This window comes from Erinaceus europaeus, chromosome 14 (assembly GCF_950295315.1).
Source record: "Erinaceus europaeus chromosome 14, mEriEur2.1, whole genome shotgun sequence".
NCBI classification, from domain to species: Eukaryota; Metazoa; Chordata; class Mammalia; order Eulipotyphla; family Erinaceidae; genus Erinaceus; species Erinaceus europaeus.
Genome location: NC_080175.1, coordinates 39,172,425 through 39,186,507, shown reverse-complemented (window position 1 = coordinate 39,186,507; position 14,083 = coordinate 39,172,425). Strand labels below are relative to the sequence as shown.

Sequence of the window (14,083 nt, the reverse complement as noted above, 5' to 3'; positions counted from 1 at the left end):
TTAGTCTGCTTTCCCTTCCCTCAGCTTCTTTCCTCAGTTCAGCTATTTCAGCTTTTAGTTCTCTAATTGCCTCAAAATAATCAGTATTTTCCTTGGGGGTCTCAATTGTTGTTTCCCTAATACTGCCATTCCTTTTCTCCAGTGTTGTTTTCATTTCTGTGATTAATATTTTTATTATTGCTTGCATATTTTTCTTATCTATGGTTACTTCTGGCTGATTTGTAGTTTCTTCTGGGCTCTTGTCTTCATTCATTGGAGTAGCAGTTTTATTTGTTTTTGATCTATCCATTTTTTAAATTTATATGTTTCTTATTTTTATGTTCTGTTGTTCCTCAGTTGTTGTGTTTTGAGTACAAGCAACACTGTACTAAATACCTTTATGACAAATGCAATCACCAACCTCAGGAATTACAATAGCAACTGAAGCAAAGATGGAAGCAGTTTAATCACTACCAGTTATGCAAACAATGTTTACAGTCTATGAAAAAATAGCAACCAAGTCCATGTGAAGACGAAAGAGAAAGGAAAGAAGGGATAGCAAGGATAGACAATTATGCAAATCTACTACCCACTGTATATTCTAGCGGTAGCAAGAGAAGAAAGGGAAGTAGAGCAGAGATACACACATAGGGAGTCCACTCTGAGTCGGATTTATTCCCCAAAATAATTTACAAATGAATATCAGTGAATTCAGAAAGACAAAGTAGAAGGAAGGAAGAAATGCAAGACAAGATAAAAAAAAAAAGAGAAAAGAAAAAGATAAGAAAAAGAGGTGTAATAAAAGAGCAGTGAAAGGAGAGTTTTTAATTGATTAATTTATTTTTTATTTTATTTTATTTTATTTTTTGAATTGGCTAGGAGGAGGGAGAAGGGGAGAGTCTGTAGAGGAGGTAGGAGTTATGTGACAAGTTCCTCTCACAATGGATATGATGCCAGTCCCCTATCAATGAAAGATACCCTAAGAGTTAATTCTGGTCAACCTAAAGGAGGGTGGGGAAGATATATACCTTTATATAATATTAATAATAAAATAGAGCAGGATAAAAAAAAACCTGTCCCAGATTGCCTCAAGCCTCCTGAGCAGAGGCAGCTGATTGTTAAGAAAGGAAAAAAAAAAAAAAAACCCTAAGGACTAGACAAGAATAGCAGGAATAGACAGTTATGCATATCTACTATCCATTTATATTCTAGGTTTAGCTAGAGGAGAAAGGGAAGTAGGGAAGTAGTGCAGAGATACATGCAGAGAGAGTCCACTCTGAGTCAGATTTCTTCCCCAAAATAATTCCCAAACGTGTATCAGTAAATTCTGAAATCTGAAGGAGGAAGGAAGAAAGGATGACAAGAATGAGAAAAAGAAAAAAGAAAGAGAGAGAGAAAAAAGAACAAGATAAGAAAAAGAACAGTAATAAACTAGCAGTGAAATGAAAGAGTTATTTATTTATTTATTTTTTATTATGTAATTAGCTATGGGGGGGAGGGAGAGAACGGGTAGGGGCGGTAGGAAAAGTGAAGTATGTTATTTTAGCAGTGAATAAGACCCCCAGTCCCCTAGCAATGGAAAATACACTAAGAGTTAAATCTGGTCAACCTGAAGGAGAGGGGGAACGGGGTACATGTTTATCTTGTATTGATAATAAAATAGAACAGAGTGAAAAAACCTGTTCTGTCTTCAGCTTGGATGGTTTCTGATTGCCTCAGGACCCCTGAGCAGAGGTAGCTGACTGGCTACTTAGAAAGAAAAAAGGCCAAAGGTTTCAGAAGGGAATAGGATTAGAATGAATGTCACCCCCTGGTGGGACAGGAATCTTGGTAAAGAAAGAAACTCAGCAGGGGAGTCTGCTAGGAGCAGATCTCTGGTCCCCAGGGACTGGTTATGGGGGGGGGAGGCACTTCGGGAATAATAATTTAAAAGAAAAAATTATTTTTCCCTTTCTTTTTACTCTATTTTCTACCCCAATTTTAGTTATAGTCACCCCTTGGTATCACCGCTAGGATCCCTTATTGACTGGCCTACTAAAGGCAAAAAATCCCACCTTTTCCAGTAGATGTGGTCAGAGCTCAAGCCACTAGCAGCTTCTCATTCCGCCATCTTCTGGAATCCCCCCCTTTCTTCTTTTTTCTTATTTCCAACTCTCCTTTTTTTGCCACTACTGGGGTTTTGCCACTCCAAAGGTGTGTGCGTGCATGCGTGTGTGCGAGCATGTATTTAGATAGAGGGAGAGGGAGAGGAGGAAGGCAGTAAGGTGCCACAGCACCAACGCTTCCATCACTGCAGTGGGGCCCAGATGGAACCTGGGATGAGAATATGATTAAGCAGGCCAGGTGAGCTATCCTACCAGCCTTCAAGTTAGGGAGAAATAGGAGAAAGATGAGAACACTACTCAGCATGCGGTGGTAGCTAGGAGTGAACCTGGGCCCTCGGCAGCCTTAGATCTGCAGTCCCTGTGTTCTAAGGTTAAACTCTCTCCCCCTAACCCTCCTTACCATTCCACCCTTTCTTTCCCTTTATGAGTAAGAAAACATTTCCTTTTGTTGATTTTCTTCTTGGGAAAGCACTCATCCAGAGAGTAAGTCCATAAATTCAATTATGACTTGTAGAAATGTCATAACACCAGTTTTTTTTTAGGCTGAATAATTGTACCCTAAGCTTTTAAAGTTGTAACTGGAATAAAGTGAATAAAATCCCATATTTAGTGTTAAGTATATTCAGGCTAGTTAAAGAATGAGATTCCTGAAACACCAGCATCCTCAACCCCCCAAAAATGCATACATGATACAACATCTCCATTTAGTATTATCTGTAGGTTCTTTAAGCAAAACAATGTAAAATGGAAACAGTTGCTCAAGAAAAGTACCTTTTGGACTCTACTTGTCTTAATATTGTTATTAAAAATGACATTGAATGTAGCCATGTTATTCCAGAGCCTGCTATACTTTAATTTTATGAATAAAAATATCAATTTATCAAACAATATATAGAGCATAGAATTTATTTCACAAAATGTGATATTCCATTGGATAATATATATCAAAATATTTATTTTTTTGTTTTAGTGTTAGTATTTTCATAAATGATATTCATTTTTGTTGTTGTTGTTGTTGTTTTTTCCAGAGCACTGCTCAGCTGTGGCTTATGGTGGTGCAGGGGATTGAACTTGGGACCTCTGTGCCTCAGGCATGAGAGACTCTTTGCATAACCATTATGCTATCTACCCCTGCAATGATATTCATTTTTATGTGCCTTTTAAATTTTATTTTAATCGGACAGAGAAATTGAGAGGGGGAGGGGGAGATAAAGAGGAAAGAGAAAGAGAGACACTTGCATACTTGCTGTACCTCTTGTGAAACTTCTCACCTACACATGGGGACCAGGGACTTGAACCCAGGTCCTTGCAGTGTGTAATAATGTGTACATGCAACACATGTCCAGGTGAGCCCCTGACCCGTCCCTATTTGTACCATTTTGTGATACACTCTTTTATCTAATATGTTAAAGGAATTTTCTTTTAAATGCATGGTTAATGTTTTAATCGTCTTAATTTTTAGTTAATACATGCTACTGCTATCTGGGATCATATTCCTTTCCCTACCCATTCATTTGAGCCATACTTCATGCTTGTGTATTGACAATTTTTTTTCAGAACATGGTTTAATTTTTATTTTGAATTTTTTTTTCATTTACAAGATGGTATACATACTTTCTACATCAGTGAACATTTATCTCCTGCCTAAAGTGTATCAACATGGTCCACTGTTGGCTGTACTACAAGTTGTTTAAGTAATCCTCAAGTGTCAGGTTGTTTTCAACTTCCTGCTCCTATTTTCCACAAGATGCATATAACAACCATATTTGATATATTTTATGAAATTAAATTAAACTTTATTAAGAGGACTCAGACTGGAATTTGCTCATTAAAAACAGTTCATACAGACTTCCTATAGATTGATTATGGATTTCTTTTCATATAACAGTCTAAGAAGACCCATTTGATTTTTTTCCTTTTTTAAATGTAGTGCTGGGTGGGGCATACCTGGTTGAGCCCAGGTGTTACAACATGCAAGGACCTGGGTTCGAGCCCCAACTCCTTACCTACAGGGGGAAAGCCTTGCAAGCCATTGGTAAAGCAGTGCTGCAGGAGTCTCTCTGTCTTTCTCCCTCCCTACCTCCCCCTCCCCTCTCTATTTCTGGCTGTCTCTATCAAATAAATGAAGATAATACAAATAAAAAGTAGTGCTGGTGGATGAACACAGGCCTCATGTACATAGAACAATGCCATATTGCCTCCCTGGCCCTGTTCATATATATAATTTATTATTTATTGGACCCTAGTCAAGAGGGAAGGAGACAGGGATAGAGACAGAGAGACATCTACAGCATTGCTTTACTGTTTGTGAAGCTTTCCCCATGCAGGTGGGGACTAGGGGCTTAAACCTGGGTTTGTGCATGGTAACACATGTGCTCAATCAGGTGTGCCACTGCCTGGCCTTTATTCTATAGTCTTTGGAGTTTTTGATTTTTTTCACCAGGGCCTGTGCCTCACACAGGCATACTTTCACTGCTACTAGGATACTTTTTCAGTTGGATATGGAAAGACAAGAGACAGAGAGGTATGACGCAGCAGATCTCCATCTGGTGTCATGTGACTGGGCGTGGAGTCAGATATTTGAATTTGGGCTGCATGCATGGTGAGAAAGTCAATCTTCCTGGTGAACTTTCTCCCTAATCTTCTTTTGTAGATTTAAAAAAAATAAAATAAGGTAAGTATTTCCGTATGCTATTTGTTCATTTTACTCTTGAATTGTTCATTTTGAAAACAGTGACTCGAAGGTGTTATATTTGCAATGCTTTGTTTTAAAAGCATACAAGAACATTTGGAGGGACTCAGTGAAGTGGAGATTCTATTCCAGGTCAGGTTGCAGCCTGAGTCTTCGAAGCTTTATGTTATCCCCCTGAAGTCACCTAATATATATATATAATTTTTTCCCCTAAGCAATTCCATGGCCAGGGCAAATGAGAATACATAATTATGAATGTAACTAGAGCCCTTCAGTATAATTGCACTCATAAGTCAAATAAGACAATTCATAACAGTTTGGTTCAGCGTTTTAATTTTGTTTGCTAAATTATTCATCTGAATACTTTCATGAGTTCAGTCATGAATATTTGATTGTTGCCTGATTCATAACCATAAACTCTCTTAGCCCTTTGTTTTTCCCATTGATGTCTGATTCACATGGATGAGGAAGTGCAGTAAATGCATTTTTATTAGTTCGAGAAGCACTTTCCCTCACAGACATATTGTGCCTGTCAGTTGAGCATTTACTGGGTTAGCAGGTCAACCGTCTACCTGTTCCACTTATATTTTCTGGTTTTTCAATTATTTACTGACTGTGCCTTAGATGACATGCCTCATATTTCAGACTTTCTACATACATATTTTTGTAACTGCTCTAGAACTTCCATGGTGTCCAAAGGTTCCTGTTCAGAAAACCCCTTTGTTGTAAATATTTCTCATTTCCCTCTACACATCCCAAGATGTCCATCAGTATTTTAAGCTCTGTGCTCCTCTATTACAACATATAATTACATTGTATAGGGTTATTATTATTATTTTATTTTTGCATTCTGAAAAAAGACTTAGTTATTTACTGTTATGAGAGTAAGAGTCAGCAAAAGCAGCACACTGAACCTGGGAATTGAACCCAGACTCAGGTTTGCAAGCCCTGTGCTCAGATGTGTTGGACTATTTCTCCAACTTCTTTTTTATTTTTTATTTTATTTTAGTTTTATCAGTAAGGTAATATTGACCCACAAAATTATAAGGCAACACCATTCCCAACACCAGAGTTTTGTGTCCCCATCTCCTTCACTGGAAGTCACAGTAGTGTGGGGGCTGGTTCTTCTCTGAGCATTGGCCAGTGACCATGGGGGGGACACCCCCGAGGTCATGGGAACCCTGCTGATGAGGGCAAGTGCACGGAGTAAAAAACACGACCACTCCTGGAGAAGCTTCAGAGAGACATCTCGTTTATTTGGGGGTAAAAGCAAGGGTTAGGAAAAGGTTAAGGTAATCGTTAAGCCACACACACAATACAGGGTTAATTCTTGACCTACCAGGTGTTTTTCCATTACTAAGAAGTTATCATATAAGGTCTGGTCATGACCTCACCATGCATAGGCAGGATCCTCTCTAAAAGTGAATTATGAGCACCTCAGGGCAGGGGCAAAGGGGCAGTTAAGCAAGACCAGGATATTTGCAGTGGGTTTCAGTTGGCCATATATGGAATTTATGACCTTTGTTCAAGGAGAATAAAGAAGCATGTTCAAGGAAGTTCTTAGTCTGGAAAAGTTTATCCATCTTTATTTATTTATTTATTCCCTTTTTTGTCGCCCTTGTTGTTTTTTATTGTTGTAGTTATTGGTGCCATCATTGTTGGGTAGGACAGAGAGAAATGTAGAGAGGAGGGGAAGAAAGGGAGGGGGAGAGAAAGACAGACACCTGCAGACCTGCTTCACCACTTGTGAAGCGACTACCCTGCTGGTGGTGATCCGGGGGCTCGAGCTGAGATCCTTAAGCTGGTCCTTGCACTTCACCCCATCTGCACTTAACCCACTGCACTACTGCCCTAATCCCCAAGTTCATCCATCTTAAGGTTATGAGGAGGGGGCTCGGGGTCAACTCTCTCAGACTCTCATGGAGATGATGACCTGGATTTCCCAGACAGTGGGCCTTTCCCCACACAGTAGCTTTTTCAAGATCACAGATATGAGTCCACTGTTATTTCTATAACTATCTGTATTGTCACTCATTTTCTCCCATCTTCTCTTCCTTTTTAAAAATATACTATTTTTATTTATTGGACAGAGACAGCCAGAAATTGAGAGTGAAGGAAGTGATAGGGAGAGAGATATAGAGACACCTGCAACTCTGCTTCACCACTTGCAAAGGTTTCCCACAGCAGGTGGGGACAGGGAGCTTGAACCTGGGTCTTTGTGCTTTGTAACATGTGCACACAACCAGGTGTGCCACCACCCAGTCCCCAGTCTTCTCTTCCTTTTCAAGTCACACCTATGCCCATTACTACTGAATGTCCTTTTTCCCCCCTCTTTTCTCTTTGGGTCCTGATAGAATTGGATTTCAGAGCCCTCTGGGCATCTTCCCCCTATCATTTCTCCCCTTCTGAGAGTATGGGCCAAAAAAAAAATTGGGGGTGTAGAAGTTGGGAGTTTACTTCTATGCTATACCTTTTTTTTTTTTTTTTTTTTGAGAATAGTGCCTGGCACATGCCAGAACTTCAGAAACTGAAAGAATTATTCACATACGTATGTGCTAGGAGAGCTGTGCTACAAGTGATTTGTTTTTTTCAAAATGGTATTTTCTTTTTCCTCTTTCTTATGGGACTATAAACTAATTCACTGTTCCTTTATTAACTGTTTCAGTTTATTATTTGTTAGCAGTACAATAAGTTGAGAGCAGCTGTCCTTTTAAAAAGAATACTTTTCTTGTAAAATACTATTTTCTGTTATATCTTCTGGAATATTTTATCAGAAGCTGTTGGAAAGAACTAGAGTTATGGCTGATTTCTCCAGCCGGGCCTGTCAACCAAGCACTGAGATCTGGCTGAGTGGAAATAAAGCTGTTCCCTATGGGCTTTGAGGGCTGAAGTTCAGGAGATGAATGAAAGGGGTTCTAGGCAAAGGGGTCAGATCATTAAGTCAAAACCACAAAGGGGGTCTTTAATTATGGTAGTTTTTTATTTTTGGTCAAAACTATAATTGGTGTAGGCAAGCAAATATCTAACTGTAGTGACTGGTTACTAAGCTAATTTCTAAGCAGAATATTCCATTCTTAACCACTGCCAGATTGTAGCAGTATATTTTTTTTTCCCCTTTTCTTTCTCTTGGGGTAGGGATGTATAGAAACTGCACTTCCTTGATGACCTTCTAGCTGTATTTTCTCATATATATATATATATATATATATATTTTTTTTTTTTTTTTTTCAAAGGAGGTATTCCTTCTTTTCTTCCTTTTTCTTCTTTTACTCCTTTTTATTTTTAAATTTTATTTACTGAATAGAGACAGGGAAGGGGGAGATGGAGGAGAGTGGAGAGACACCTGTAGCCGTACTTCATTGTTCCTAAAGCTTCCCCCCTGTAGATGGGGAACAGGGGCTTGAACCTGGGTCCCAGTGCTCTGTACCCTTTGTTCTGTATTAGGTGCATTACCATCCAGCCCCTCAGTTCTATTTTAAATGTTTTATCAGGATGCCTCCATTTTGGGATTTTCCACTCACATGTTCTTAGTTAACTTACTGATTGATTTTTTTGCCATGGAGTTGCCACTAGGGCTTGTACTCAAGTCCACTGTTTCTGGTGCTCTTTTTTTTTTTTTTTTAATTTTTATAAAAAGGAAACATTGACAGAACCATAAGATTAAGAGTGGTACAACTTCACACAATCCCCACCACCAGACCTCCGGATCCCATCCGCTCCCTTGATAGCTTTCCTATTCTTTTTTTTTTTTACAAAGTGGGGAACCACTTATTTAAAAAAAAATTTTATTATTATTTATTTTCCCTTTTGTTGCCCTTGTTGTTTTGTTGTTGTAGTTATTGTCATTGTTGATGTCATTGTTGTTAGACAGGACAGAGAATTTGAGGGAGGAGGGGAAGACAGAGAAGGGGAGAGAAAGACAGACACCTACAGATCTGCTTCACCGCCTGTGAAGCGACTTCCCCTGCAGGTGGGGAGCCAGGGACTTGAACCAGGATCCTTAAACCAGTCCTTGTGCTTTGCGCCTTGTGCGCTTAACCCGCTGCATTATCTCTCGACTCCCAGCTTTCCTATTCTTTAACACTCTGGGAGTATGGACCCAAGAACATTGTGGGACGCAGAAGGTTGAAGGTCTGGCTTCTGTAATTGCTTCCATGCTGAACATGGGCTTTGAAGGGTTATTCCATATTCCCAGCCTGGGGAAGGGCTCTGGGGAAGTTGAGCTCCAAGGCACATTGGTGGGGTTGTCTGTCCAGGGAAGTCTGGTCGCATCCTGCTAACATCTGGAATGTGGTGGCTGAAAAGAGAGTTAACATACAAAGCTAAACAAATTGTTGACCAATCATGGACCTAAAGGCTGGAATAGAGCAGATGAAGTGTTGGGGGGGGGTCCTCCATTTTGTAGATAGCTAGTAGGCATATTTTAGTTATGTTTCAAAGGGCCTGTAGCTATACTAGTGTTTTTTTTTTTTTTTTTTTTTTTTTTTTTTTGCCTGAGCCTGAAATGTGATATGGAGGTGGATCCAAGTTATTGTTTGGGGAGATGATGTCATGGCTGGGAAAAGGACCAGAAAGCTGGATCAGGGAAGAAAGTAGCTTCCTAATATGGGAAAGGGATATAAATATTGTTGTATGTAAACCCCATCGATTTGATGTGATCTGGGGCCCATAATTAGTGTAGGAGCCTGTGTGACCTCTGCATCCCTCTAGATCTGAGTTCACATTCTGTGGTCATGAGTAGGAACATTCCATGCTGCCCCAATATCGACCCATCTTCCTCAGGTATAGCATAGAGTATATTGTCCATCCTCCCTTTGGAGGATGGAACATTCTCTACCATTGTTGATCTAAGTTGAAGGCAAGGTCCTATGGGGCCCACAAAGGGGTCCATTGTGTTGTTCTTGATAGAAATGACTGGTAACAATGGAGAGAGGGAATTATTCAAGGTCTAGGCCTATCAAGTCTGTTTGGGAATCTCAGGACTCCCCGATTAGGGAGTGGCCATTTTTATTGATAGAAGGTGAGAGACAGAGAGGGACAGAGACAGAGAGAAGAGACATCTGTAACACTATTCCACTGCTCAGAAAGCTTCCCTCCCCCAAATGGGGGAGCTGGACATGTATTTTTCAATATTTTAAACACTTCTGAGTGATTGAATCACTCTTTGTTCTGGCCCTTACCTTCCTGCTGGACATGAGAGGCATTCTCACTATTTGGTTGGTCTTCCCTGGGACAGGCATATGGTAGGGAACTTTGTGAAGTCCCTGGATGATTATACCAAGTATGTGCTTCTAAGGAAGAACAAGAGACAATGATGGACAATGCTCATTCCTTTCCAACTCACCTTTGAGCTCTGCTTCCTGTGGCCCATGTGAAGAATGGATGCCAGGTTGCTGAGGTATATTGGTAGAAGGGGAAATTTGCAGACAGGTCTTCCTAATGAGACCTTGTTGGGCTCCTCTTCATCTGGGCACCCTAAACTTGGCTGGTGCAGGGTGACTATACCCTGGAGAAGCATACAGCATAGTGGATATATCATGATTATTGCTGAAGCTTGGTACCTGCACAATGAACCCACCATTATTGGTGGCCATTTTTCCTTTTATTCATTTATTTTTTCATGTGATGGTAAAGAAAGGAATTGAAAAAGGAGAGGGAGATAGGGAGAGAGAAAGAGAGACATGTGCAGACCTGCTTCACTGCTTGTGAAGCTTTCCGTAGAAGGTGAGTAGTCAGGCTTGAACCTAGGTCTTCCCCAGTGGTACTGTGTGCCCTCAACAAGGTTTTGTGGTTTTGACTTGTGCCACCTCCAGGCCTTACATAGGGCCTCTTGAATCCTAATGAATGGAATGTAAACTTTTCTCAGGATGGACTAAGGGTTCAGAACAGAAAGAACAAGGAGGTAGGGAAAAGCATAGATGCAAAGGGAGGAATGTTCTAGATGGAAAGGTCTGAATGCAGACACTGGACTTCTATGTACCCCACCCACCACTGTGAGTGAACTAGGGGACATCAGAATATCACCATGTCCTTTGTGTCCTTAATGTTTGCAATTCATGAACATACTGAAGGCTTTACTGTAACCACAAAAACAAACAAACAAAGCACAAGACACTCCCCCACCAGGGTTATTGCTGGGGCTTGGTGCCTGAACAATAAATCCACTGCTCCCAACAGCCATTTCCACCACCCTCCACCCCTTATTTTTTTCCCTCTTTCTCTATGGGACAGAGACTAACCGAGAGGGAAGGGGGAGAAAGAAAGGGACAGGGAAAGAGACGCCCACAGACCTGCTTCAAAACTCAAGACACTTCCCCCCAGTAGGTGGGGAGCAGGTGGTCAAACTGGGGTCCACCTCAGTAGTAATGTGTGCACTCAACTGAGTGCACCAGTGCCCGGCCCCCAAGGCCCTCTTTTTCTGTCCTGCTATAACTGGCCCCCAATTTAGAACCAGGGTTCGGTCCTTGCTATTTAATATCATGTGCCATCCCACTGGACTTAACCTTGCAGGGTGGGTGTCTGAATTTAGCATGCAGAGACAGAACCTTGGTATTTCTGTGCTCAATTCTACACCTAGGGTCATCTAACTATATAAATGGATGAAAGGGAGTTGAGTCTCAGAAATAGCAGAAAGAGAAACCTCATTGCCTTCCCCTGCAGGTGGAGCTGCTGTGAGGCCTCAGGCTGTGCAGGGTGGACAGCTGCTCAGGGCGCAGGTGGCAGCCCTGCTGATGAAGCGTCTACACCGCACACGCAGGGCCTGGAAGGCCACGCTAATCCACATGCTGCTGCCGGTCCTCTTCGTGGCCTTGGCAATGGGCCTGTTCATGGTGAAGCCTTTGGCTATCGACTACCCTCCCCTCAGACTCACACCTGGCCATTACGACAGGGCAGAAACGTACTTTTTCAGGTAAGAATGCCTTTATTTTTTTTTCTCGTCCTTCCAAATAATGTTAGAACATACTATTGTTGGGTCAGGGTGCATGAAGATGGAAAAGGAACTAAATTTTCGGGGGAGGGTAAGAGATAAGAAATTGTACCTGTGTGTCAACAACTGCACTATAAATCATTAAACCCTGGTAAAGTGATAAATACAATTGATTTTCCATGATGAACAAAATATCATTTCTTTGATAATTTCTAGGAATTTCTAATAAGAAATCATGAAGGAAGGGGAAGAGAAGAATGGATAGATAGATAGATAGATAGATAGATAGATAGATAGATAGATAGACAGAATGCTCCAGCACTGCTTTACCACGTGTGAAGCTTCCCCACTGCAGGTGGGGACTGGGGGCTTGAACCTGTGTTCTTTTGCCACAATCCATCCCTCCCTAATAATCATTTTATACAGACACATGTTTTCATTCATTTGGAGGACAGTGGTCATAGGAGTGAGTTTTGAGAATCTTCTACTCAGAGCTTGTCCTCACTACAGTGCTTAGGACAGAGGAGAGAGGCCTGACCTCTCACTTCAATGACCTTGGGACACCTTGGATCCTACTCTGTGCCCCCCCCCCCCCACAAGTCCAGTAGCTGCAATGTGAATATCAGGTCACCACCAGACCTCCAGCAGGCACTGGGGGACTTTGCCAGGATCGCAGAAGGTTCCATATGTTTCAGAATTTTCAGGATCTTGGAAGAGTGTATTTCACAAAGATCTCTACACCTTTATCTGGGACAGCTACCCACCAACAGGCCTCTTTCTGCAGGGGAGTGTGTGACTTTGCAATTTAAATGTAGTCAAGCCAAAACACATCCTCACTATAGATTGGGTCTCACATATTCAGACAAGATGACGTTTTTTGCAGCTAAATGGGTTTTCCAAGGACCAGCTCAGAGTTTTCTGGGATTTCGTTTTCCCAATGTGGGGTTGGGGTTCTGAGAGAGAAATCTTCAGAGGTTCTGTTGGGTTTTGGCTTGTACTTCTTAGATTCAAATTTGATATCACACGCTCACCAAGTTACACAATCCTTGTGAGATTGCAGGTTTCTTGGCATTGAGCAGTAAAAGTTCTCAGTTCTCTTTCTAGGCAGCAGTTGGTGGGGTGAAGGAGACTCAAGGTTTCAGTTAACATCAAAACAGCCATAGGGACTGGGTTGTTTATTATATAGTAGATAGAGAAGAAACAATATCTGCAGTACCCCTCCAGTGCTGTTGGTGCTTCCTCACTGCAAGGCAGGATCTAGGAATTGAAACCAGACCCTCATTGGTATTGAGCATGCTCCACAGGTTATGCCACCATCTTCTCCTTCATAAAGGACTCTAGGAGAACAGGGGGCTTTCAGGTCCTGGTGCATGATGATGGAGGAGGACCTAGGCTGGGTGTTAGAGAAGTTTTATACATGTACCAGCAACTGTATTTGCTGTTGAGTATAAACCACTAAAAACACCCCAATAGAAAAAACAGAAATTACTTTAAATAGTTCTTTTGTATACTGTATATAACACACACATACACACACGCACACGCACACGCATACGCACACACACCTGGCTTTTCTTCCTATACCTCCATTTTCACTCATCTTTCCTGAGGCAGGTGAGACTTGCTCTACATGGTGTTTATTTCTCTAATACTATTTTCAAATTACTACCAATAGCCATGAACTTTCTCTACTGTACTATTAGTATTATTAATTCAGTAATTATGGTTGGTTTTTTGGGGGAAGCATTTCATTTCTCTCAAAGTATCACATAAGCAATGCCTGATGGCATGATGAGACTGGCAATGAAGATGAATTAATGCTCATTCTATGTCTATGAGTAAGACTTTTAAAGGAGGGTAGGTGTGAGGCTTCATTTTCATATGTGACCTAAATTATGAAACAGAGGAGCTAAATGTAGTTTAATGCTTTCTTTTTCTCATCCTGACTGGCAGTGTCCCACATGTCACAGGCCCCTTTCTAATTTATGATTTTAGGCTACACAGTAACAAATGCATTTCCATTTGTTAGCTTTCATTTTAAGAGAGTAGTAGGTTACTGAGTTTTGAGGAGGGAAGAAAAGCACTGTGTATTAGAGACCAACCAAACTGAGGAATGCTTTCCTGGGTCATTGCTTATACTCATTGTGTTAGTCAACAGGGGAGAGGAAGTATGATTTTTCCTTTTCTTCACTGGGGAGCACTTGCTCTCCTTAAGGACTCATCGTTGTTCAAAATTTACTGCCTGTTTCCAAGATTTGTGAGAACTATGGCGGTTATCTTAGAGAGGTGGGAGGGTAGTTGTATGGAACTATACACTGGAATTTTACAATCTTGTAACCTACTATTAATCACACACACACACACACACACACACACACA

General features: G+C 41.0%; 1 protein-coding gene across 1 annotated transcript in view; it reads left to right on the top strand.

Annotated features, from left to right (window-relative positions):
• ABCA13 (ATP binding cassette subfamily A member 13) overlaps positions 1–14,083 on the top strand; it is a 594,731-nt gene that overhangs the window by 353,521 nt on the left and 227,127 nt on the right. Inside the window, 1 exon segment of the mRNA XM_007524553.2 lies at positions 11,437–11,686. Coding sequence (XP_007524615.1) covers positions 11,437–11,686 — 250 coding nt within the window.